Raw genomic sequence first — 25,210 nt, forward strand, 5'->3', positions numbered from 1 at the left:
GATCTGAGCCTCGGTGCCTGTCACAGCTCGCCTGTCGCATACTCAATCATTATGGAGTCGCAGTCGCAGTCCCCAGTTGAAGTCACAGACTTGCAGTTATCATTCATTGTTGGCTTTGTGCCTCGTGCGCATAATTGATTTCGTTTTTTTTTTTCTTACAGTTGCAGTTGCTGCTGATGTTGCAAACTCTTCTCTCCCGCAACGGGTAAAAAGCCAGTGGCTGCTCCTTTGGCCAGCTCCTTTTGTTGTCATATTAATGTCAAAAGATTGCACTTGATCATGAATTGTGGAATTGTGAAAATCTTGAACTGCGTGTTTGCCACTTTACACTTTACACTTCGCACTTATCGCGCCTGTGGGCCGAGAGAGCTCAAGAGCCACACTGCCACAGTGCGCTGTGGGAAAGTTGCACTTGCCACACTGCTGCTTGGGTGAAAGGATGAGCATGAGTCGTCATCGTCATCACCATCATCGTTGTTGCTGTTGTTGTTGTTGCTGTTGTTGTGTGGGTGTGCCACACAGTTCCTCTTCATTTGACGAACATGGGAAAATATTTTCGTCTACACTTCTTCTGGCTCGACTGCAAATTCAAATGCATTGCCAACATCAACATCAACAACAACATCCACATCCACATCCACATCAACATCAACGGAATCAGCCAAATGTGATTCTGTGCAAATATTTTAATATCGGCACAACTTCTTGTTGATTCACTTGTCTGTCTGGCTTTGTTGTCTAAAAATAAAACGTGCGCCGGGTCCAAAGCACAAGTTTATCACACAACTCAAGCTTTTACTGACCTAAGCTACTTAAGTGTTTAATTGCGAACATAAAATACTTTTAGAAATTTAATTTATTTTAATTGATTAAACATTTCGCTAGAAAATGTTTACAGAGAAGAAAAAATACATTTGGTCTTTTTTATTCGATAGATTCACTTAGGGATATTAAATAATGTAAGGATCATAGTATACCATGGAAATTGATTTAAATTGAAAATCAAAATTGTGAAATTAACTTTAATGCGATTAAACTTAGCGATAAACAAGTAAGAAAGTTACAGTAGAGTGTGCTCGACTGTGAGATACCCGCTACCCATTTTAATAAAGGCAAAATATTGCGGTATTATTTTCAAAATATACCGAAAATATTTAAAAAATACTAAAAATATACCAAATGGTATGTTTGGTATATCGATATAGTACACCATTCAAAATATACCATAGACGGCACAATGGACCAGATTATCGGCCAAAGCAACTAAGAGCCCTAGTAAGTAGGCGTTTTTGCCCATACAAAAGTATTTCTTTAATAACTTCCACAATATCTGATCGCAACCAAATTTTCAGGAATCATAACTACTATAGTAATTATTGTATATACCAAAATTCGCAACGTTAGCCTTAAAATTACGCTTGTTATTCGATTTTATTTGATTTGCGGGGGCGGAAGTCGGCGTGGCAAATTTTGAAACAAACTTGATCTGCGTGCAAACATAACAAATGCTGTCGAAAAAAATTATAGCTCTATCTCTTACAGTCTCTGAGATCCAGTGTTTCATACGGACGGACGGACAGACGGACATGGCTAGATCGTCTCGGCTGTTGACGCTGATCAAGAATATATATACTTTATAGGGTCGGAGATGCCTCGTTCTACCTGTTACATACATTTCCTGTCGGCACAAAGTTATAATACCCTTCTACCCTATGGGTAGAGGGTATAAAAATAATGTAAGGAACATAAGATATCGTATATAGAAAAAACTAAAAGCAACAAGAACATTCAAATTGATTTAAATTGCAAGAGTATCAACATTTTAAAGTAATCTTTAAAACGATGGGTGATAGACATAAAGTTAAAAATGAATGATCTAAAAAAATCATTGACATGAATAAATATTTACGTTATACGCCTAAATTTAGTTTATTACTATATTTAGTACAGGGAATATATTATTAATTACTTTTTTAAGATTTATAATATTTTTATGGAGCTACAAAATTAAATTACATTGAATATAATTATTTAAAATCATTTTCTTAATGTTCAATAAAAGTTTATTTGAATTAAAAATATGTCCCACCACAGATGTTAGAGAAATTGCATAGAAATCGTATAAATCGCATACGAATGATTGTTAAAAAAAATAAGAATTTTCTTAAAGTCCAAAAATAATTGTCTCTTTTACTTTATCAAATTCCAACTCAGTTCATTGATTATCTCGTCCGCTGATGCAGTAAACAAGTGGATAAACTATCATTTCATAAAGTGCTAAGAGCAGACAGAGGAATTGACAGGGGCTGAAACCGTAAATGGAATTGTGGTTTGGACTGCGATGCTGAGTGCGACTGAGATTGGGGCTAATACTACGTCTGCGACTGTTGATGGGGTAAATCGGGGGAGGCAATTGAGTCAGTTTTACAGTTAGATGCGAGTTAATATAGATGTTATTCAATGTCAGGGCGACATCGAGCAGACGAAAGGGGAAAGGGATGGGGAAGGGGAGGGAAAGCTGAGTTGGGTGTCTGTTCTATGTTATTTCCTTGTGGCCGAGTTCATGACTTGACTGGAAACTTGTTGGCATCGCACAATGATTGCATATAAATATCGAATAATTACTGGCGTCTAAATGTTGTTGTTGTAATTACATGCAACATGTGCGAACTGCGAGTAAGCGCCCTTCAGCAGATCGTCATTGTTTTTGTTGTGGTTGTTATTGTGAATGGATTGCACAATTAAATGATGCAATTAAATGGCAATTTATTAGACAGCCGCATGAACTTGGCAGGGCTAATCCTGAGAGGAGGAAGCACTTGTGGACAGGCCAATTAAATTTAGATTGAAAAATCAACTAGCATGGAAAATATTTAGTGCAGAAAACTTAATTAAACACCACAGAAATAGATGGAGTGTGCGCGACTGTAAGATACCCGATATTCATATTTTATAAAAACAAAGCAGTGCGGTATTATACTTAAATATACCAAATGAATATACCTACAAATGTCTAAAATCTGCCGAAGATTATTTATGGTATATACTACAATTTATATCTGATCGCAACCAGGAATCATTAAGACTGTAGTTATGATTGTGCATATCTACCATTAATCGAGACTCTAGATTAAACAAGTAAGAAAGAAAGAGTGTGCTGAGATACCCGCTACCTATTCTCAAAATATACCGAAATAATATTCCAAAATTTATAAATGAGTCAACTGGTATATCAGGTATATTGATATGGTACAGTGAAGATATAATATAGAGTGCAAAATATACCAGATTGTCAGGCAAAGCAACTAAGACCCCTAGTAAGTAGGCGTTTTTCCCCCATACAAAAGTATTTCTTAAATACCTTTGACAATTTTATGTACCAAAATTGTTATTCGAGTTTTGTCAATTTTCGGGGGCGAAAGTGGGAGTGGCAAAAATTTGAAAATTAGATCTGCGTGCATAACAATGCTGTCGATAAAATATTAAAGCTTTATCTCTTAGAGCCTCTGAGATCTACAGACAGACAGACAGACATGGGTAGATCGTCTCAGCCTTTGACGCTGATCAAGAATATATATATTTTATAGAGTCGGAGATGCCTCGTTATGTCGGTTGCATACATTTCGACTTGCGGGTGTTAAAATGGGCTTTGCAAATATCTAAGATAAACTTAATCTGCATGCAGGACAGACAGACGGATAGACAGACGGACAGACAGACAGACAGACAGACGGACATGGGTAGATCGTCTTAACTGTCTCACCTGCCCTATAAAATATAGTGTCGGAGATACCTCGTTATGCCGGTAACATACATTTCCTGCCGGCACAAAGTTATACTACTCTTCTACCCTATGAGTAGCGGGTACAAAAAATTACGCTTACTATTAGATTTTTTCGATTTGCGGGTGCTAAAATGGGCTTTGAAAAAATCTAACACAAACTTAATCTGCATGCTTTATTTCATAATCTATGAGACCTAGGTGTTCATGTTTTGGTTGTTGACGCTGATCAGGAACGTATATACTTCATGATTCCTTCTCCCGTACACGTACATTTCCTGCCGGCACAAATTGATAATATCCTTCTACCCTATGGGTATTGGGTATGAAATGTAAATGTTTCATTTAATTAATTTAACTGGAATGCTTAAAGTAACGAAGTTACTACCGTTAATTATTTGACAAATATTTGATTACAATTTAGGCTCTAATATTGAGTGACAACACACCGACAACTTCTAACTCAAGCTCAACATTATAAAATCTTTATACTAATTGGCAACAGACTGTTAATTTGATTATAACCACCTAAACCTGAAATTCATGTAAGAAGCATAAACACTTAATCCCACGTCTTCTAACTTGATCAATAAAATCGGAAACAAAACAATCCAACTAATGAGTAATCATTGATGAATTCCGCATATTTCATTCTATTCCTGAGAAGTATGACATTCTTTTTTAATCAGTCGTAATCCTATGTGGAATGTATGATCTCAGATTGTAATCCTATTAGCAGTTTCCCTCAATAATAATAACCCACAGATATATAGACTTAAGCTTACGTTTAAAGCCCAATAATTCGCAATCTTAAAGCTTAATGCAAATCTCCCAATGAAGAACCTGTTCGAATTAACATATCTTAAGAGTCGCACTGGTGTACTATTGATATATTCATTCTTGTACTCAAAGTTGTCAATATGTCGACAGTGTTGAGTACACCACTAAACTAAAGTAATGTTATAATCAGCTGGACAACAACAATGGCAAACTGCAGCATTATAATTACGATTACAATTTCAATTTCAATTCAATTACAATTACATTAACGTTTACAAAGTTACTGTTGTTGGCTCATAAAAATGGCAATCACATTTGCATTACATGAGTTTCATACTCATACACATACTCATTCTCATTCACAATCACACTGTCATTATCTCAACGAGTCACAGTCAATGCAAATTAGAATGGTACATCAAATAGGCGACGATATGTTTGAGTATGAATACAACTATCAGTATGAGTGTGAGTATGAGTGTGAGTTCGAATATGAACTGCGCATTTTCAATTCGAAGCGCGTTCTCCAAATGCCCTTTTTTGTAGATTTGTGATAGACTCGATGACTTCAAACCCTGCCAAGCGTATTAGCCAAGGGCCATCCAAGCCCAATAAATTATATTTGCAGGAAAATAACAAACGTGCAGGCGCACATGATATATAGTTGAGACGTAGTTACCAAAAGTCTATTTAACCACAAATACTTCATTCAAAGGCTTTGATTGTAATCCGGCCTTATCCGATTAAATATTGGCAAAGCAAATCAAATCAAATCAAACACAAGATGTATCACAACTTGTAAATGTTGAATTCGATAAATTCCCGAAATAAATGTAAAAGAAAGCGGTAGCATTTCAGGGTTAGTTTCATTACTTATTGAGTCACTTATACTTTTATCCATAACAATAATTTAATATTTTCAACGATCCAACATCAATAAAGTAAGTCAACTAAATGTTAAATTAAGTGCAGATTATATTTAGTCTTAACTTTTGAACAAGTGAAAATTCAAAAAAACATTATAGGATTTTCTAAAAAGTCGGCGCACTTTAATATATGGTATCATTTCTTTATATGTATATGTTAAATATTAATTTAAATTTAAGTTCTCTTAGTTCACTGTATCACAATTATTATTCGCTTCACTCTGATTTCTTAAATTGCGAATTGTGTGCAAAGTATGCATTGATTTTTCATCTCATACATTTTTTATTTACTTTTCTCCACTCGAATGGTTCTCAAAAAGAAAAGTATTTATTTGCTGTCGCAATGCGACAGTCGCATAAATTGCCAAATGCCAAAGCAAATGCCAAAGAAAGCACAAATGTATTTCCGGTTTGCCGCAAACATTTGATTAATTTCCGAGTAGCAGCATTTTTGCTTTGACGGCAAAGGAAATTGAAAATGATATTTATCTCAAGAAGGGACAGTTGAGAGTTGCGTCATGGTCTAATTGGCTGATTCAAGCCACCTTAAGCAGCTGTCCAGTCGAGTTGTCATTTAAGTGGGGCAAGCGAAGCAGTCAGAGGTGGAATCAGGTCAAAGTAAGTTGGCTGTATAAAGTAAACTGGGTTGAAACGAAAGCTAGTTTCGAGTGTAACCTGAATCACCTTTCGGAAATCAATTTCAAAGCCTTTTCGTCTTTGACACTTGCCGCTATTAAGTGTTGTCCTGTTCAGACTTCAGACTCCAGCCAATTTATTGACCATTGCCTGCCATTGGCAATTAAGAAATTCCTGGCTGTAACTATCGACGCTTTATAATTTTTATCACATACATTTTTTATCGCAAATATCACAACTTCATCAGCAATCACAGCAGCAGCAGCAGCAGCAACAACAACAACAACAGGCAAGCGGACAATTAGCCATAAAATTAGCTGCAAGTTGGCCAAAGGAATGTGGCGGCCAAGGCAAATTGAAAACAATTTAAGTTATTTGCATATAAATGCAACTTAAGACGCTGCAACAACATCTCAGTAGCCACTGCGGCAACTGCTGCATATTGGCCATGTTAACGTGTTGCTCTTGCCTCTTGACTGTTCACTGTTCTCCGTTGCCTGTTGCCACATGCAGTTCGCTGTTGGCTTCGAACTAATTCTTACAAAACAAGAATATTCTAGAGAATAGTGCTGCACTAGTCAGATGCTCTGTATAGTAAAAAAAATATGTGGATGTTCGAACTATGAAATCATCAAGAAAAAAAGAAGTAAAAAGAAAAACGAAATTTAAAATAGATAGTGACTCGCATGATAAACTTTGACTTTTAGCACTACAAAATAGAAAAGTTTAAAACAAAATGGAGTAATTCAAATTATGGATATGTAATACACTTAACACCTGCAACACCTTTTATGTTTATAAGGCAAAGTAATCTATGAAATCTTAAGCTACTTACTGGATATGGGATATTTTATGGGATATTTACTTACCAAAAAAATTTTCCACATTTATTAATTTACAATTGCAGTAATATTTTAAAAGGAAATATACTGAAATATTTTCATAAATTGAGTAACAGACATTAAATATAATTATGCAAATTTCATATATAAAAATAGAGGTAAAATAGAGCTATTTATCCTTATTTTCTAGTGTATTTGCTTAGCAAGAAATCTTTGGAATTTATTTACAACCTGTAGATGAATAAATTTTTGTAGGTTCAATAAAACTATTCTCATGGAATGTTCGGATATTTAAGATATTTATTTAATATATTTATGCTGCATATATTTTATGATATAAGAGGCAAAGTAATCCTTTAAGTCCAAAGCTAAATATATTAATTTTATATGTTTATGTTATGTTTTATATTAATTTGACATGGAATTTATCAAATTACAAGTAAAACCAAAACAAAAATATATATATTAAATATTTCTTCTAGTAAAAAGGTAGTTTGAGTACAAATTTCAAACATTAAGCAAACCACCTTGAGCTTTTTTACAACTAGAGAGTATAGAAATGGCGTGTTGCTACCGATGATCGAGATAATGTTAACTGCAGTGCCGGTTTTATCAACTCGAGAATATCAATATTGATATCGCAGACGGCACAACAAACAACAACGCCCTGGCAACAAACACACCCAGTGATATATCATTTATGATCCTAAAAGCAATAACAAAAACAAAACAAAACACAATAAATTACCATTTTTCGCCTTTTAAATGGCTCACGTGGCGCCAAGCGAGAAACACTTGCAAATAAATCTAAAAGCGAGAGAAAAATGAGGGAAATATGGTTGTGCTCGTAGTTGTAAAAATATTTGAGCTAAAGTTCAAACTGCATTTCACGCCTAATTTCATTTGACAACAAACGAGAGAAAAAACGGAAATTTTTTGCACATTTCACATATTTTTTCACTCACTATTTTTTCTATTTTTTTTTTTTTTTTGCCAGGCAGTTGCGGGCGCTGTTGTTAATTTCCGACATAATTGCAAAGCAATAAGGGGTTGTTGGGGGGTAGAGGCAGAGAGGGAGCGGCAGACCGACTGGTTATGACAGGAGCTGGCAGGGGAAAAAGGGGAAGGCCGAGACAGCTGCAAAAATCTACTTCGACTGTGGAGCATTTGAATAATTTGCAATTAAACTGCAAAGCGACAGAGCTCAGCATTCAACTCGACCAATCAAGACGGCCGAAACCAAAAAATAAATAAAATAAAATACAAGTCGGAGCATTTCTTTTGAGGCTGTGCACCGTGGCGTATGCGTAATATTGTATTTGATTATTTTGATCGAGTTTGTCGCTCTGGCTGGCTGGCTGACTGGCTGACTGGATAGCATTTTGAAACGGGTTTGCCAGAGTCGAGAATGAATCGAAATGTCCGCATCCATCAGCTGTCCACGCTTCAAGCTGATGAAGACAGCAGCTCGTGGCAAGAGACCGGTCAAAACCAACACCCAACTGTGTTTCCAATTAAACGCCGCTTTGCCAAACAACGACAACGACAACGACAATGACAGCAGCCAGCAACAGCAGCAACAACAACAGCTAACTGAACATCAACGTCATTTGTATCTGTTAGATGCAACAACTTTCAGTTTGCTTTACGGTTAACTTGTCAGTCATCGTGCCAAAGAGCCAAAGAAATTGAACTTGAATGTTTATGTGGCAGTCGCTTTAAATCAGCATGGGGGGTCTAAAGCAACCAGGTGAAGTCTTTCCCCCCGCAGAGCCCACGAAACTTCCAGCTCATCAAATGCGAATTCAACTGTCAACAAGTTGTCAATCAATTCGAGCTGTTGATTTGCTGATTAAACGCGTTTGATTGATTGCTAGACTTACATTTTGATCAATTGCCTAATTGCTGTGTTGGTTAGCATTAACGAGAGGCCAAACTCCACGGAATGATCAAACACTGCGTAGAGGAGTATTTCAAATATGTTCTGCTAAGTAAATTACATACGTTAAATTACATGATTAAATTCTAATTTATACGTTATTAGGTTACTAATTCGAATGTAGATTAATTTTAAATAAACAAATACTCGACTGTGAAATACCCGATACCCATATTTAATAAAGCCATATTCTATAAATATACTAAAAACATACCGAAAAATACAAAAATATACCGAGTCTTATATTTGGTATATCAATATTCTACTACAATTGAAAAATACCATAGAGTACAAAATATACCATATTATGTATCTACCAAAATAACTAAGACCCGATTGCAAAAGTCCATACCATACCATACAAAAGTATTTCTTAAAGAACTTCAATAATTTCCATTGGATCCCGAACAAATTTTTAGCAATTGTAAGTACTGTTCTTATTATAGTAGGAAAATTTTGAAACTTAAAGTGCTGTCGGAAAAAATTATCTCTATCTCTTAGAGTCTTACAGATCTTGGTGTTCATATAGACAGACAGACAAACGGACAAAAGGATATGACTATCAAAAACATTTGTAAATACTTTATATGGTCGAAGATGACGAATTCTGCCTGTTACAACATTTCCTAAAGGCACAAAGTTCTAATACCCTTCTGCCCTATAAGTAGCGGGTATAAAAACACTTTTTGTGACTAACGAGTTCACAGTTTGCGCACTACCGAAACAATGATATAAAATGGAATGCTTATCTATAATTGGCATAATGTTCAATTTTGAAACATTGGCTAAAAATAAATTACTGCCAAAAATAGCGAGCTCATTACCAGCTAATGACATTGTTTTGTTTGTAAACACATAGAGAGAGAGCGAGCTCTTCTGTCTGCCAATGACATTCAAGACACAAAGTCATGTTTCTGTTGCTCGTTTACTTTGTGCTCAACTCACTCAATCAGGTGGAGACCGCACCCAATCGCCAATTCAGCAGTAAGTTTGAATGGATCTGATCTTTAAAAACTCTCGCAAACAACTCTGTTCAAACAACTCTCTTAGCATTACGCACTGAGTTTAAAAAGGTCTTCACCGACTTCGATGACAAGATCATCTCGAATCTGACGGGTTGGCTCAGTGAAGATGCATCTCTTAATCTGGATATGCATGTCAAACAGTTGATCTCATCGAGTCGCACCACTGTAACGGTCAAGTACAGAGTTGAGGACTCTATGAACTATCTAACACTGTTGAATTACGACATCGACACCTGCAAAACCCTCAAGGAAATGATGGCAACGGGTCTGGTCAAAGTCTGGTTTCGCAACATTCGCAAATACGGAAATTTGAGTCCCAGTTGCCCAATAAAACCTGTAAGAACACACAAATTTTCGGTAGACTTAATAATTTTAATCAATATTTCTTCTAGAGCTACTATAATCTGCGCAATTTGCGGTTGGAAAGCCAGAGCATTCCTGTTTTTCTTCGACCTGGTGACTATCGCATTAGAGTCTTCAACTACAATGGCAAGGCCAATGCCAAAGCTAAATTGCGACATCTGGTGACTTGTGTTACAGTCGAAATGAAATTTTATTAAATGCGGATTTCAAACAAAGCCTCATCAGTTTTTGTTCCAATATTATCGTGATATTGAGGGGAATTTTACCAGCTGATTTCGTAGAAGAGACAAACAGCAAATTGATAAGCATTTCAAATTAGCTTCATAGAAATACAGTTGACGCGCCATTCTTTTCTTATTAACCAGGGTAACACTTTAATTTTTATTTAAGTAAATTAAAATTTCGTAATAACTATTTATTAAATAATTTTACCATTGAAATAAACAGTACCACTTCTCTTTCATTTGTGTTTTTCACAACTTAAACAAATTTATATTTGCTGTTGGGAAAAATACTTGCCATTCAATTCTTTCTCTCTCTTTCTTATATAAGAAATGTATTTCCAGCTTAACAAATTTATTATTATTAAAGTTAATTTCAGTTTCGATGCTATATTTTTAATGTATAACAATTGGTATGGCTTTGTATTTTTTCGTTATATTAATTCAGTATATTTTATGAATATTAGCGCCATGCCTTGCTTTATTTGAAAATGGGTAGCGAGTATCTCACAGTCGATCAGACTGTTATATAATTACTTTATTTATTTTAACATCTTAATAATAATTTTGACTATGTTTTTTTTCTACTTATTCACTAAATTTTTTCCTATATCAAAATCAATATATTACTTAAATGTTTTGTCTAATTTAGCTTTCAAAAATGATTTAACACTATTATTTTTTGTTGGTAAATATGTATGATTATATCATTTATATAGTTTTCATTTGCTTCATTTTTATTACTTGCTGATTTTCTTACATTTTTCTTTCTATACAGCAAATTTTCTTCCATCTTAACATGTAACATGTAACCAACTTGTAACATCCAATTCTAGCTTTGCTATACTTGAATATTTCTTATATTTCAAGTTAACTTTATAACTTTTACTTTTCAGTGATTTCCATTATATTTTTAGCTTTAGCATAGTCATTTTTCATTAGAAAGATTTCACTTGGCTTTCATTTCTTATTTCACATTTCTAGTATAAGAAACTCTTTCCCAGCTTATCTTCTGTGTGTTTCACTTTTCCTGACCTTTTCCAACTGTGGATTGCATAACAATCCCAAGGCTCTTTCGACTTGTGCTGGGCCAAGCCAAGTGTTGAACAAATTCCTTCGCAGTTTGGCTTTGTTTCCGCTGACAAGGAGCAGCTGGCACTTGGCAATTAGTTTGGCTCCTTGTGCGCTGTTTGTTGGCGGTCAGTGTGAAATTTATGCACGCCTTTAACTAATTGCATAATAAATTCAAGCGAATTTATTGTGAAGAATTTATCTAGCCGAAATGCAGTCTATTTCTGGCAAAACAAATGCGCCTGGTCCACTTAATAAACGTCAGACAGTCTGTCACAATAACTGACTTATAGTTCGGGGCGTGAAACAAATCCAACAACAACAACAACAAAAATACCGAGAAAAGTGAAAACCCGAAAACTTGTAAACTTGTAAACTTGCAAACTTGGAAACTCAAATGTGTCGTATGCTCTAATATATTGCCACAATTGTTTTGAACTGTGGGTGTTTTTTTGCTGGGCAATGCATCTGAATTATGGGCTGCACTTACTCAGCAATCGAGCAATATGCATTGGGGAAGCACAAACTATATTTTATTGTAGTTTTACTGAAAAATCACAAAATAAATTAAACTTTATTATAGCCCGTTGTCTACTAGGATACTGAGAAACACAATATTGCTCATAAAGAATACATATTCAAAGCGATTTAAATAAGTTTTATATTTTCACAATAAAATAAGCGAAGTACTATAACTACAAGATATTTTATTATATTAAATGATTTAGAAATAAAATGCAATATTCTCTGAACCCTCTAAGTACGTTCTTCCACTTAAATTTAAGTTTAAGTATGCTTTGGTATATTCCCAAAATAAATGCTTCGAAGTACTACAATTCATGTTATTTTATGGTAAATGATTTGAGATTAAGTATCTTTAAAGTATCTAGTAATTTAAAAAAATATGTTATTATAATCCAACATTCCCAATCTTCTCTTTCTCCTTTTATTAATATTTTTCTTGTTCATTTTCAGGTTACCACAGTTTACGGTCTATGCCAAGATTATTTACCTCCTGATGGTGAGTATCTTTTAATGCGAAAATTAAAGAAAATGTTGTTCATAACATATTGTTGCAAAATCACTAATGATATAATAATTGTAAGTAAACATCAGTGGAGCGTAATACGAGTGCTATCTAAATTACCTGCACGATCTGTACACTTGCGTATTTGTTTGTGGTTTTTATGAACTGTGTTTTTGTTTATCGCATATCGTATCAAATAATACGAGTATTTGAAGAATTCAACGTAAACGTAATATTTACATTCCATTGTATCACACGTTACGTCAGTGTAAACAAGCTTCTAAGGAGCAGCCAACACATGAGACTAGCGAGGCCCAGCCCCAAAAAAAAGCAAAAAAAAACAAAAGGTATTCGCCAGGTATTCATTGATAACCGATCAGAACTATGCCAAATATTTTATCTGAACTAATTGGCATTGCCCTAAAAAATCGATACAATCAATGTGAATACACGATAGAGTCGTGGCCGCAGCAATCTGCCGAGTCTGTCGATAAATTGACACTTGCACTGGCCCTGAGCACATATTTGCCAAACTCATAAAAAAAGATCGAGCGCATTGCTCGACTAGCAGCTACCCTAGATAATCCATGCTTCGTCCATTGTTGTTACAACGCAAATATGCTGACAGCATTCTGAGAAATACAAATACGTATACGCAATTTATGAGAACTGTGGCTGCGCCACTTTTGTCTTTATTCGATGCAGGGTATTATACACTTTGTGTAAGTTCAACGGAAATTTCAAGTAAATAATTATAAAATGCCAACAACTGTTCGCTAATTAAATTATACTGTTTTTGCCAAAGCTCTTTACATGTTCATTTCGTATTCGCATTTATTTGCCTTTTGCCGCGTTTTTTTTTTTTTTTTTTTTTTTGTTGTTGCTGGTTTTTTGTCGATTTTTGATTTTTTTTATTCATTTTAATTTATTTTATAATCAATTTTAAGTGTGCCCCGGGTGTGTACACACCGTGCACATGCTATGTGTTGGGTATTGGGTATTGGGTGGGTTTGACTCTGGATGTCTCCGGTTGTTAATGTGCCGAAATAAATAACTGGAATGTCTGAAATTCCGCAGGCATGAAACAACTTGGCGACGTCTTTACAAGTTCCGTTTAACGTTATTTTTCACTCTTTATGAATTTACACAATTTGCGAGTAATGTCCCCCAAAGACAAGACAAGCCAAGCGAGATGACTGCCAGACTCTCTTAACTTGTGTTTATTTATTCTAAATGAACATCTTTTTTTCTGTTTTTTGTTTTCTGTTTTTTGCAAATTATTTTGGCATGTGCTGGCTGAGTCTGGTCAAAGGCTCATCGCAGTCGCAGTCGCAGTCGTGCCTCGAGCTGCTTGAGTTGTTCAACACTTCAAGTGTTTTCTGTATATTTCAAGTATTTTCTGTATGGCCCCTCAAGGCATCTCCGAATGTGTGAGAAATGTTTGTGCCCCTCTTACTTGAACTTCTTCTTCAGGCTCTTCAGCTCAAATTGGTCAATTACGCAGATGCCTTTCACCAATTTGGCCATCGAGTGTGGCTTTGCCAATAATAGAACAATTTTGCAAATTAATTAACACAACTTCTGCAATGAATTGTGCTTTTATAAAATTTATTTGTAAATTCCGGAAAATACTTAGTTTGTCTTTTATTGTGCAACTTCTTCTGCTTGGCTGTAACTCAATTTTTATTGCGAGTATTGTTTAAACAAGTTTTACTCGGATCAATATTGGTTTACAGCCCTATGCCTGACAGCTGGCCAGTTGATATTTATTTATTATTTAGATATTTTATGACTTACTTAATGCATATTTTATAGTTGGGCCCCATATAGACGTTCCGAGCCAGCCATAAAACATAAATTATTTCATAAATTACACTTTTATTGCACACACAGAACTAAGTAAGTCACATTCGATTGGTAAATCAAAACTCTTTGTGGAAATGAATTGATTCAAACTCTGCAGAGTCAGAGACTGACACAAGTATCGATGGTCTTAACGCTTATATTAACATATCTATCTAACCAAGTGCCTGAGCCGTGAGCTTAATTTAATAAAGCTAATGCAAAGGGGTTATTATTAATGCCAAGGGGCTAATATTGTGTGCTCAATGTACACAAAGACCCTGAACGAATAATACGAGCAAGTAATGAGCGTGAGCCGTGCAAATAACTGAACAATCAAGGGCCAAATTAGCGGCACTTTTTGTGGAGCTTAGCAGCATTTTTGATAGCGTCGATGATTGGCGCCAGACACTTAACTCTCGATAATAACCTGGAAGACACGGGGAACACACAGCACAGACGATATGTTAGATGACTCAAGTGTGTGCGAGCCAAAACATTGCTATCAACTGGCTTCATTAGATAGCGATAATAAACTTGGATCAAGGCAATATGGAAATATTCCAGGAATTTAACTTCTTCAAACTGCGACTTTGTAAAAGCTGAGTCACTAAATGAAAAGAGCTGCTCTTATCTATCTATAAACGAATTATGATACTTCATTAATTTCACAAACTCATGCTGCTCTGTCAACCTGAAGGTGTATTTCATCAGCGATCGAAACCTGAGCATTACAACTTGAATTATATGACATGTTTATGCCTGTTCTTAGATAAATAACTAGCACTTACGTATTAAATATCGACAATTTCTGGAATTGCTACAAACAAATTTGTAGATTCTATTTCGCCAAGTTTACTTTTTAATTTAACGTCAATTTGACAGCCAGAACTAAGAACTTACTGATCATTGGATGTAAGCAAAGTCAGAAATTATGTATATACAACTCTAACGTTTTAATATTTGCAGAAGAGAATCTTTATTGTTTATTTACATTACCACTTTCACTTCAACAACATTTAAAGGTTTTTAAGATTACTTTAAGTTGCTTTTCGCTCGATTTGAATGCAACTAGATTTTCCCACGACGCAACTGAAGTTTTTATAGCCCATGATGATTGCAATGAAATGATAAAAAGTGATTTACATAGCTAAATTGCATGGTGAGAAAGCAGCTGAAATTATGCAAATTGACTTCAAGCAATCCAACGCGCCACAAACCAATCCAGAACAAAAGCCAACAGCACCAAGGAGTAACCCAAAATTGTAATTTGTGCACCCCAGATTAAATCTCCAGCTTGCATTGCATTTGGTGCCCACACTTTAGCCGCAGGAATGAGAAATTTTCCAGTTTTAGGGTATATCGAATAAGTCTCTTTTGTTCCTCGACTAGCATCTAAGTTACAGGGCAACTGACCAGTTATAAATTTACTAAAACACGCTGATATTAACAGCACTGAAATCGACTTTATCATCATGGCGATTGGCATCCAATACTTTTACTGACTCTCCACCTTGAGTGACCTGGTTCTTTTATAGCCTTGCACCTGGCGCACAAATTGCGCTCAATTAACATAACCCATTTAATAGCAATTAATTAATTACTAGCAGCACAGCAAAATTCAATCTGAATGGGTAATTTGGCTTAGAAGCTCATGAGGATACAAGCAAAGAAGTGATGTTAAATTAATTAGTTACTTTACAATAAAAACCGAATGAGGATTATTCAATCAAATATTACTTGAATTAAATGCAAAGTTATTTTAATATATTTAATTCTGAATTCACTAAATTTATTCGTGCTAAATAAACAATGTACGGCTTGTTGAATTAAAATATTTAAATTAGAGATGTCAATAAAATTCTTTCCAAATTATTATTATTAATAGGAGGGAGAAAATATTTTTAATAGCTGGAATCAACGAAAAATTTCTTCTTATATTCATTAGATACCTGATCGGATATCTCGAAATAAAAGCGGAATTAGCACTGTATGTTTCTTTAAATTAAATGAAAGTTAATATACAAATATAAAACTATAAAATTTGTTTCTATTACTATCTTTTATTATTATTATTATTGGTATTTGAGAGAAATCGATATTTAATTAGTAATGCATAGTTTAATTTATTAGTTTGTTTTGTTTTATGGAATATATTTTAAATGGAATAACAAATATATTTACAACTATGAAATTCTTTTGTAATTTTCTTTATTCTTTCTAGTGCCGAACTTAAGCAAACATTATATTATTTCTTGTGCTGTTTCTAGTTTATCTTCAAGACCAATTTCATGACAATTTTTTAAAAGTAGAGCATTAAAAGTGCGACTCACTTCTCCTCTGTGCTCTTTATTAACTTTTACAGTTTGTTATTAGGTGTTGTAGTTACTTGCTGTGGCATACCCGAAAAGGTACCCATGGGGCGCTTATCAACAAATTATATGAAAACGTTAATTGAATTGTCAATAGATGGGGAACCGTTTTGGTGTCTGGTGCCATGTTGCCTTTGGCAACAACAGTACAAATTTGTAGATATACCCATAAATGGCATACATACACATACACATACACACACACATACACATATGAGTTGTAAATCTTCGTATTGCCATTATAAATTCCACTTGTGGTTTACTCTTATTGCATTTGGCAGATAAGATGTCTGTGACTTGCCAACAAGATCAGCTATGTTTTTTTTTCTTCGACAATTCGACAATGCGACAATTCATTCTCTAGCGCGATGTATGGTAATAATCTATAGATATATTTCCGCTAAATCACTGCGAAGTTTCCAGTGTTTTTGGATCGCTCTATTGTTTATGCTATTTGTTTATGGGGGCCTTTTTATAACCGGGCATTTAACATTTGTTGTTGATTATAATTCGAGTATATGCCAGGCGGAAAGTTTTTGTTATTCAATTGTTGTCGCGTTTCCAAAACGTGCACGTCGATAATACCAATAAAATATAAAACGTGTTTTTGCTTGTGATCATCATGACGGGCATTGATAAATTGTGGTTCAACCAAAACATTTATAATTGCAGAAGAGGGAAGGGGGCGAGAAAGTGTCACAGTATCCTGCAAATGGGCCAGATACACGTATTGTATACTATGAGAGATTTCGAGGCGCCACGACGACTTATCGACTGACCCACAGCACAACAAAAAAAAAAAACATGCCACAGATACAGTTACAACTACAGTTGGGCGGTTGAGTAGTTGAGCTCAGTTGAGTCTTATCGTGATATGAGATATGATATGATCCCCGTGCTGTCACAATTACTGCTGCTGCCCTGGTCTGCTGCGCAGCGGTTTCGTTGGAATTCGAAATACGAAATACGAAATAGATGGAAAACAACAAACTTTTGGAAAACTTAAGACCCAGCGCCAGCTGATGTCCGAGTGCTTGGCTGTTCGCTCGCTTGCTTGATTTATGCGGCGGCACATTCGATTGTAGAATCACAAATTTGTGCGCCTTAAAAGGCTTTTGCTGTTGAAAAGTTTTCCGGAGTTCTTGCAACGGTTTCCGCTTGCAATCTTCCTGTCACTCCACTATCACAGTTCCCTCCTCTGCCTCTCTCCCTTTACCCACTGCCTGTGTGCTATTTCCAATGTGCCGCTGTTGACTCTGCTAATGTCTGCGCAAATATTGCACTTTTTTCCGCTCTCCTCATTTTCATTCTTTCTTTCAAACTGACATGGAAACCGCCCAACGACGACTCTTGATTGAGTACACACATACATAAGTGTATATAATGTCTGTCTGTCTGTCCGTCCGTCTGCATGTCTGTCTGTCTGTCCATCGCGTCGTCTGAGGTTGATGGCTTGTCAGTGCTGCTGATAGTGCAAACACCAATGCAGACACTTTAATTGTTGTCATTATGCGCGAATATCAGTGTCTCTGGGCCACGCCTTCCGTTTAGTTTGATGCTGATAGCATTTAAGCCCATGTCAAATGATATTCAATTTATTACCAAATTATCTAATAGTGTTTGTTATAGAACATTTTATTCTAAGAAGTCTTAACTTGATAATAAATTTGTTAACCTAATGTTGATGGCAGATGTGACCAGCTGACATTGATTAAAAATGTCAAAATTTTATGAAAAATATGTTATGTAAAACAATGTCACCAATAAAACATCATCAAGCTTATCTTTGGACTTATTTCAAATAAGAAATGAATCTATTTTTAAAGTGTGGTTAAATGCGAAAATCAATTAAATCTTCTTGTCATCAATGAATTATTATTTAGTAAAGCGTATCTTTTCATTTATTACCTATTAATGAACATCTAATTTTAAACTATTGTTAAATTGGAAATTCAATTTACCCAACGTATGTTTATAAATCTCTACACGAAATCTATTAACAAAGAAATTATCATTTCCATTTATAGCAATTACTCCCTTTCTTTCACTTACTCTAAAACACAAAGCCAACCAACCAGACCATCGCCCATCCCATGCTATCATATCTGGAAGCTTATAAATGCCACAATAATTTGCCAATCATCAAGCATGTATAAATAAAAATAAATTCCATTTCTTTTTTGTGACCGTGCTGTAGACAATGGCTATTTGTGTGACCTGTCTTATCGAGCAGATGTCTATTAATATACTATAGTCGTATAGATAGATCTGATAAAAATAATATCTCTGTCTTGTATCTGTGCCAGCAATTTTTATCATTATCAAATAATGAAAAATGTGAGTGAAAAGGTCGCTTGAATTTCGCATGCAAATGGAATTCCTTGTCGAATGTTTATCAAGCTCTTAAAGTTAGCTAAGGTCTGGGCCCTGTAAGTATTATGGTAACTGCAAATGTGTGTCGACATTAACAGCTTTTGTCCCCAAGGTGTTAATTATAAAATATTGCGCATGTGTTCCAAAAGACATTTAGACTAGCCAACAACGATTACTATTTGCTTTAGTCAATATGTTCTATTATTATTTCTATTTACTTGTCACTATTTGTGTAGCCCACATTTATAAAGAGTGTTGAAAAGGGAATTTCCAATTCTTATAGTCTTTGATATTTTTAAAAAGATAAAATGATACAGTCTAGTGGGCTTGAAAGTGTCCTACCCGCTAAAATATACCAAATTGACAAATTTAAAAAAATACTGAATACTGAAATCAACATATTTAATATATCGATATACTATTAGACTCAAAATATGCTATAGAGTTTAAAAATATACCAGGTTGTCAACCAAAACAATTGAGACCCTACTAAAGCCGCCGAGTGTGCTCGACTGTGAGATACCCGCTACCCAGTTTAAAAAAGAGCAAAGCAGTGCGGTAACATTCATGAAATATGCCGAATATATATACAGAAAAATACTAAAATATACCGAAGGTATAGTACTACATTCATAATGTACCATAAAGTATAAAATATATTAGATTAAAAACATCTACAATTTTTATTTGATCGCAAGAAAATGTGTGTTATTATATCTTATTATCTGCTCTCTATCTGAGATCAGGTGTTCATACGAACAGACGGACATGGCCGATCAAGAATATAGGGTATAAAAAGTGTGTTACTTATCTTAGCCAGGATATCTGAAAGTGGGGCACGCTCTGCAGTGCTCATTAATTTCAATAGAAAATTCGGATAGCATATGTTTTGGTCTGGTTTATGTAAATATTATGAGCGTCGCAAATTGATGGGCAGTCTAATGGAGAACTTCAAACTAAGGTATCTTTCTCTCTCTCTCTCTCTCGAAGTCTCCTTTCTCGCTCTACATTCGCATACCGATACTTGCGCCTTAATGCGAAATGCAGAGTGCAAATAGTAATTATAATTTATACAATAATAAATGCTGTGCAAACATTAGATTTATCAATTATTGCCAATGCGGTTGGCCCTGTCACTTTGGTATTCGCCGTTAACTGTTATCGCTCACCTCGATTGCCAAAAGCCGCCCAAATACTACTACTACGACTCCGACTACTACTATAATGGCCAACTGCCCGCAGATCTTCAGTAGTAAGTAGTAACGACTCCCCTCTCACCACCCCCTTGATAAACTTTTGCCGATAGCAGTCGCACACGTTGTGGAGCCCAAACTGCGTTGTGTTTGTGTCTAGAAATCTTATCAAAAGCAGCGCTGGCTGCTCTTATTGATTAATAAAAAAAAAAAGAAAAGATACTGACACCCAATTGTATGTATCTAAATGTGGGTAAGACCAACTCAGACCTCTTACTTTCCGTTTCCCCTCTCCACTTTCCCCGATTACCTGTCCAATTGAAGCTGGCGCTACATCGAAAGGCAATTTTATTTCTTTAATGTTTTTATTACTATTATAGTTATTGTTGTTATAATAATGTGTAGCTATGATTATGGCGCACTCCTTGGCCAGCTATCTATATCTGACTTGCCGCCTTGTCGTTTCCCCCTAGCTGATGTTGATAAAGTGGATGGCATTGAATGACACCCACATTCACATCAACAAACAACATCGACATCGGCAACAACATCGACATATCGACAGGTCCCCAACTTGAGCCTATTCTCAGCTTGTTGCACTGTGAGAAATTTGTGGACAAACGGCAAAGCCAATATGCTATGCAGATAGCTGAAGCCAGCACGTTTTAGGCCAACTTCGCAGCCAACTTTTGTGCTGCGCACTTAGATAAGCGCCTTTATTTTCGGTACGGCATGCCATCAATATCGAAAGATAATAAAATATAGACTCTACTCGAATATCTCTGAACGCCAAGCATTACTTGGGTTATCAAAATGTTTTCTATGCAACGTGCTCTGCCACGTGCTTTAAACTTTGCTTTGAACACAGCTCATAAAATCATTTTTAAAATAATATGTATAGTTCTGCGTTTTCTAATTCAACTATTACGCTTACCTATCTTATATTCTAAGAAAATAATGGGCTCCTCTAGATAATGATCGCGTTGTATATTATAAATTATATAAATTATAAATTATTTAAGTTAAATCGAATGTTCCTCTCGAAATACTTGAAAGTTAGTCAATGCCATTTAGTCACAATCGAGCTTTTAACTTTTTTTGCTTTGGACAAAGCTTAAAAAAAAAACTCTGCGAATCATTTTATTAAATAATAATTATAGTAGAGTTGTGATTTATCTGCTACTAAATATTTAGAGCCATTTATAATCATTTCTTCTTTTCTAATTCAAATTAAAATCTCACTCCGAAATATTTGATAGTTATATTATATGCAATTAATTTAAATCCGTATCAATATAATTCAATATTATGAAATAATGAAATCCGTGCAAACATTAATATCAATAATCAACTAATATATTAATAGTAGTCGATTCGTATTTTTTTTCTGAAGTGCTTTATAATTAGTTGATAATAAGTTGTGATTTAACAAACATTAACGTGCGAATTTAAAGTTTATATTATGAATTATTATGTATTAGCTTTTCGCAGTTGTAAAATGATTTATTTCTTGACAAATCATCAACTAAATAATTTTTTATAAAATTCTTTCCCATTAACTACAGATTCTATTATCAATTTTATCAAAATTGTTGAAAACAGTTTATGCAGGTTTTCCTTAGTATATGTTTAACTATTTATAGAAAAATGTAATGAACAAAATTACAATATATTTCATTCAACAACAAAGATCATAAAAGTATTTCAAGTCATTCTCTTGGATAATTATACCACGTAATGTGGAATAAATGATGCAATCACAAGAAATCGTACCACAAACTCCTTAACTTTCACTTTTGCTGCACTGAGCAAACAAAAACACACACACCCACCTGTCACCACCACTGAAAGCGAGCTTATGTCAGCTGCAGTGACCCACTTAAGGTGACCCGGTCATAACTGTCAAAAGCACAACAGGAAGAAGCTTTTTCGGCCCTGATGTCTGATGCCTGTTGCCTGCTGCTTCGTTCTCCTATTTTATCAAAAGTTAAACTTCCGCTCAGTGTATGCCACACCACTCTGCCCCATCCTGGTGCATGGGGCATGGAGTGTGGAGTGTGGAGTGCGTCTGACTCGAGCGCCAGGCGGCATTTTTCGTTAGATTTTCTTTGGCAAGTCAGAGCAGAGCGAGCTGTTTATGACGATGATTTCTATGTCAATCTAGCCATAAGATACATATTTGCGGGTATCTACAAGATACACATGTGCATGTGTATCTCGACTGTGGGTAGAAACAGTTATAAACATCACCTTGGTAGTGGGCGATTATTTAAGCGAGTGCATAATTACTTATTGTTTATTTCCTGTAACATACAACGCAAATGCCGACAACAACGACGACGATGACAATGACGATGATGTTGATGTTGATGTTGACTTGTCTTGAACAAACACAAAATGGGCCTATAGTCTACCTCGCATTTTATACAATACTATATCACACGAAATGCTCCGTTAGCACACATTGCAAAACGCATTTGGTGTTATCTGCCATGTGTGTGGTAACATCCGCCCCAAGAGCCAACTGAATATGGCTCACAAAAATCTATTGCGAAGTATTTTCGAGCCTTCTTCTACGTTGTGTTTGCTTAGCATTTAAAGTATAAATAACATAATGGAAGAGCTGTTTTGCTGGCATTATATTTTAATATTAATAACTTGACATAATTAATAATTTTGCATTTTGATACGATGCTAACTCAAGATCAGCTGACTCTGATACTAGTTCTATATAGTATACACACACATTTCTTCCATATGATAAACAGTCTTCTTTCTGATAATAATATTTATATTTATTATGTAAATCCCACAAGAAAATGCGTGACTCTCAATCGCGTATTTGCAGTACCATTTATCAGCTCATCAAAATAGCCGTGACTTAAATTATCGAACTACTTAAATGCTCCACTCACTGTACAAGTATTTCAGGAATTTGCATGCCAAGCATACACAAAATACTGTTTGTATTTTTTCCTCTATACCCTTGCAGCAAAAGTATACCAACTTTATTAGCAACTTGATTATGAAATCATAAATTTAGCACAACAATTTATTAAGATTTCCATCGATTATACAAAATATTATCTATTAGTTCAGATGGTAAATTATCAAAAGTTCTTTTTTTAATACTGAGTAAAATAAGGAATAACTCTTTTATGAATTTTTAAAAAATTTACATTCAATGTGTGGCAAATGAAGGAATGAGTATTAAAGACTTATGATCATTGTTTTAATGATTTCTTTAATTAATATTTAAAACTAATAAGCGAAAGTATTAAAAGTTTAAGTTAATCAATAAAACTTGTTAAAGACATCCGAGAAGTAGTTTTCGAAATGTTGTTTTATATATCTAACTAATTATCACTAAATGAAATAAAGTAATTAGAGCACAGCGACAGTATATTGTTGTAAATCGTTTAGAAAAGGAAAGAATACTAATAATTATATGGGGCAAATAAAGCGAACTGCAATTAACTGTTGTGTAAGTGTATAAAAGTGTCCGTCTAATGGGGGGAATACCTACTAATTTCCTATTTCACTGACACAGTTTGTAGGCACAAGCGAAATTTCACGAGAATCAAATCAATTAGCGTGCTTGTCAAATAATTTGTTATATTTTGGATTAACAAGCGTAACAATGTTTACGTATTTGATAATAGAAAAGCGCGCGGGCCGCAACTTCGAGCTGTAGACAAAAATTAATAATAATGGCAAAGAAATGCATAACTCTAAGCAGCGCCACACGCCAAGCGAAATTGGAAATATTATTTCAATTATCTCCTCTAGTTTTATGTAATTGAAACTGTTAATTTCCTGTCAGCAACTTGTCACAACGAGTCTCTGTCGGTTGATTGGCGCTTAGCAGATACGACTGCAAAAATACCCAAAAATACCGCCAGATGGCGCCAACTTGAACATTGGACCCCGAGCACATGCCGAGCGAATTTGACCATTTCTATTTTAGCATATTCAGTCGATCAGTTCTATTTTGGTCCGCTTGGCATTAAAAACCCATTTGTTTAGTCTTAAGAAGCAACGAGCCACGAGCCACGAAAAAAACCCAAAGCCAAAAGTCCAACAAATGAAGCCAAACTGTCAGCATGAATATGCGGCGAACCTATGCAAAGCATTGCCTGTCCACTCTTTATCATATCTTTATATGCCTAACATATAATGTGGCTTAGGTCAGTTAGACTACATTTATTTTGTAGTCTAACTGGGCTTACAAGTGGCGCATACCAAAAGCCTGACGAAGATGTATGAGGCAATGAGTCAATAAAGGTGCCTTTAAAATGAGAAGATTCTTTCAGACACACCCATAACAATCTAATAATATTAGATTAAATATTATTTGTTTTATATAAATACTTTTACATTTAAGCTATGTTTATAAAAGTGCTTATGACTTAAGCCATAAGAAAAATCTTTCTAAAATATTTTATTGAAAAATTAGAAAATGTTTGGAAATATTGTATTGCTCTCTGAAAAGATTATATTGACGAATTAAATCATTCCTAATATTTGTATATTGTTTTGACCACTTTTGGCATTATTTTTACATTTAGCATATAATGAATTGACACTCTCAATTCAATAACAATAAGTTCCCTAGTTTTGTTGCTATTCTAGCAACATTATTATTAATTTCAGTTCGTCCTTATAAATAACAATTTTTGAAGTACTTTATTATAAAAAGTAAGAAAGTGGGCGTGACTGCGAGACCCTCGATACCTATTTTCAAAAAAACACATTCTAAAATATAGTAAATTAATATACCGAAAAAATATACCCAAGGCTATATTTGGTATATCGATAT

The 25,210-nt window shown here is 34.8% G+C and overlaps 2 protein-coding genes across 3 annotated transcripts in view; both read left to right on the forward strand.

Annotated features, from left to right (window-relative positions):
• The window catches only part of LOC117567963 (serine-rich adhesin for platelets), an 80,071-nt gene that overhangs the window by 8,619 nt on the left and 46,242 nt on the right, over nucleotides 1-25,210 (forward strand). For both annotated transcript variants that reach the window (XM_034248271.2, XM_034248269.2), the window contains exon 3: nucleotides 12,560-12,605. In XM_034248271.2, the coding sequence (XP_034104162.1) occupies nucleotides 12,560-12,605 (46 nt within the window). The remainder of the gene's footprint in view (nucleotides 1-12,559; nucleotides 12,606-25,210) is intronic.
• LOC117567964 (uncharacterized) lies at nucleotides 9,770-10,626 on the forward strand. The gene is made up of 3 exons (XM_034248273.2): nucleotides 9,770-9,888; nucleotides 9,955-10,265; nucleotides 10,322-10,626. The coding sequence occupies exons 1-3, from the start codon at nucleotides 9,813-9,815 to the stop codon at nucleotides 10,487-10,489; spliced, it is 555 nt and encodes a 184-aa protein (XP_034104164.1). The 5' UTR covers nucleotides 9,770-9,812; the 3' UTR covers nucleotides 10,490-10,626.

The sequence above is a fragment of the Drosophila albomicans genome, chromosome 3 (genome assembly GCF_009650485.2).
Source record: "Drosophila albomicans strain 15112-1751.03 chromosome 3, ASM965048v2, whole genome shotgun sequence".
Lineage (NCBI taxonomy): Eukaryota > Metazoa > Arthropoda > Insecta > Diptera > Drosophilidae > Drosophila > Drosophila albomicans.

Excerpts from the sequence above, each read along its gene's own strand:
- LOC117567964 (XM_034248273.2), top strand. The coding sequence starts at position 9,813 with ATGTTTCTGTTGCTCGTTTACTTTGTGCTCAACTCACTCAATCAGGTG. Across the intron at positions 9,889-9,954 it reads ACCCAATCGCCAATTCAGCA|CATTACGCACTGAGTTTAAA; the intron begins GTAAGTTTGAAT and ends CAACTCTCTTAG. Across the intron at positions 10,266-10,321 it reads CCAGTTGCCCAATAAAACCT|AGCTACTATAATCTGCGCAA; the intron begins GTAAGAACACAC and ends TATTTCTTCTAG.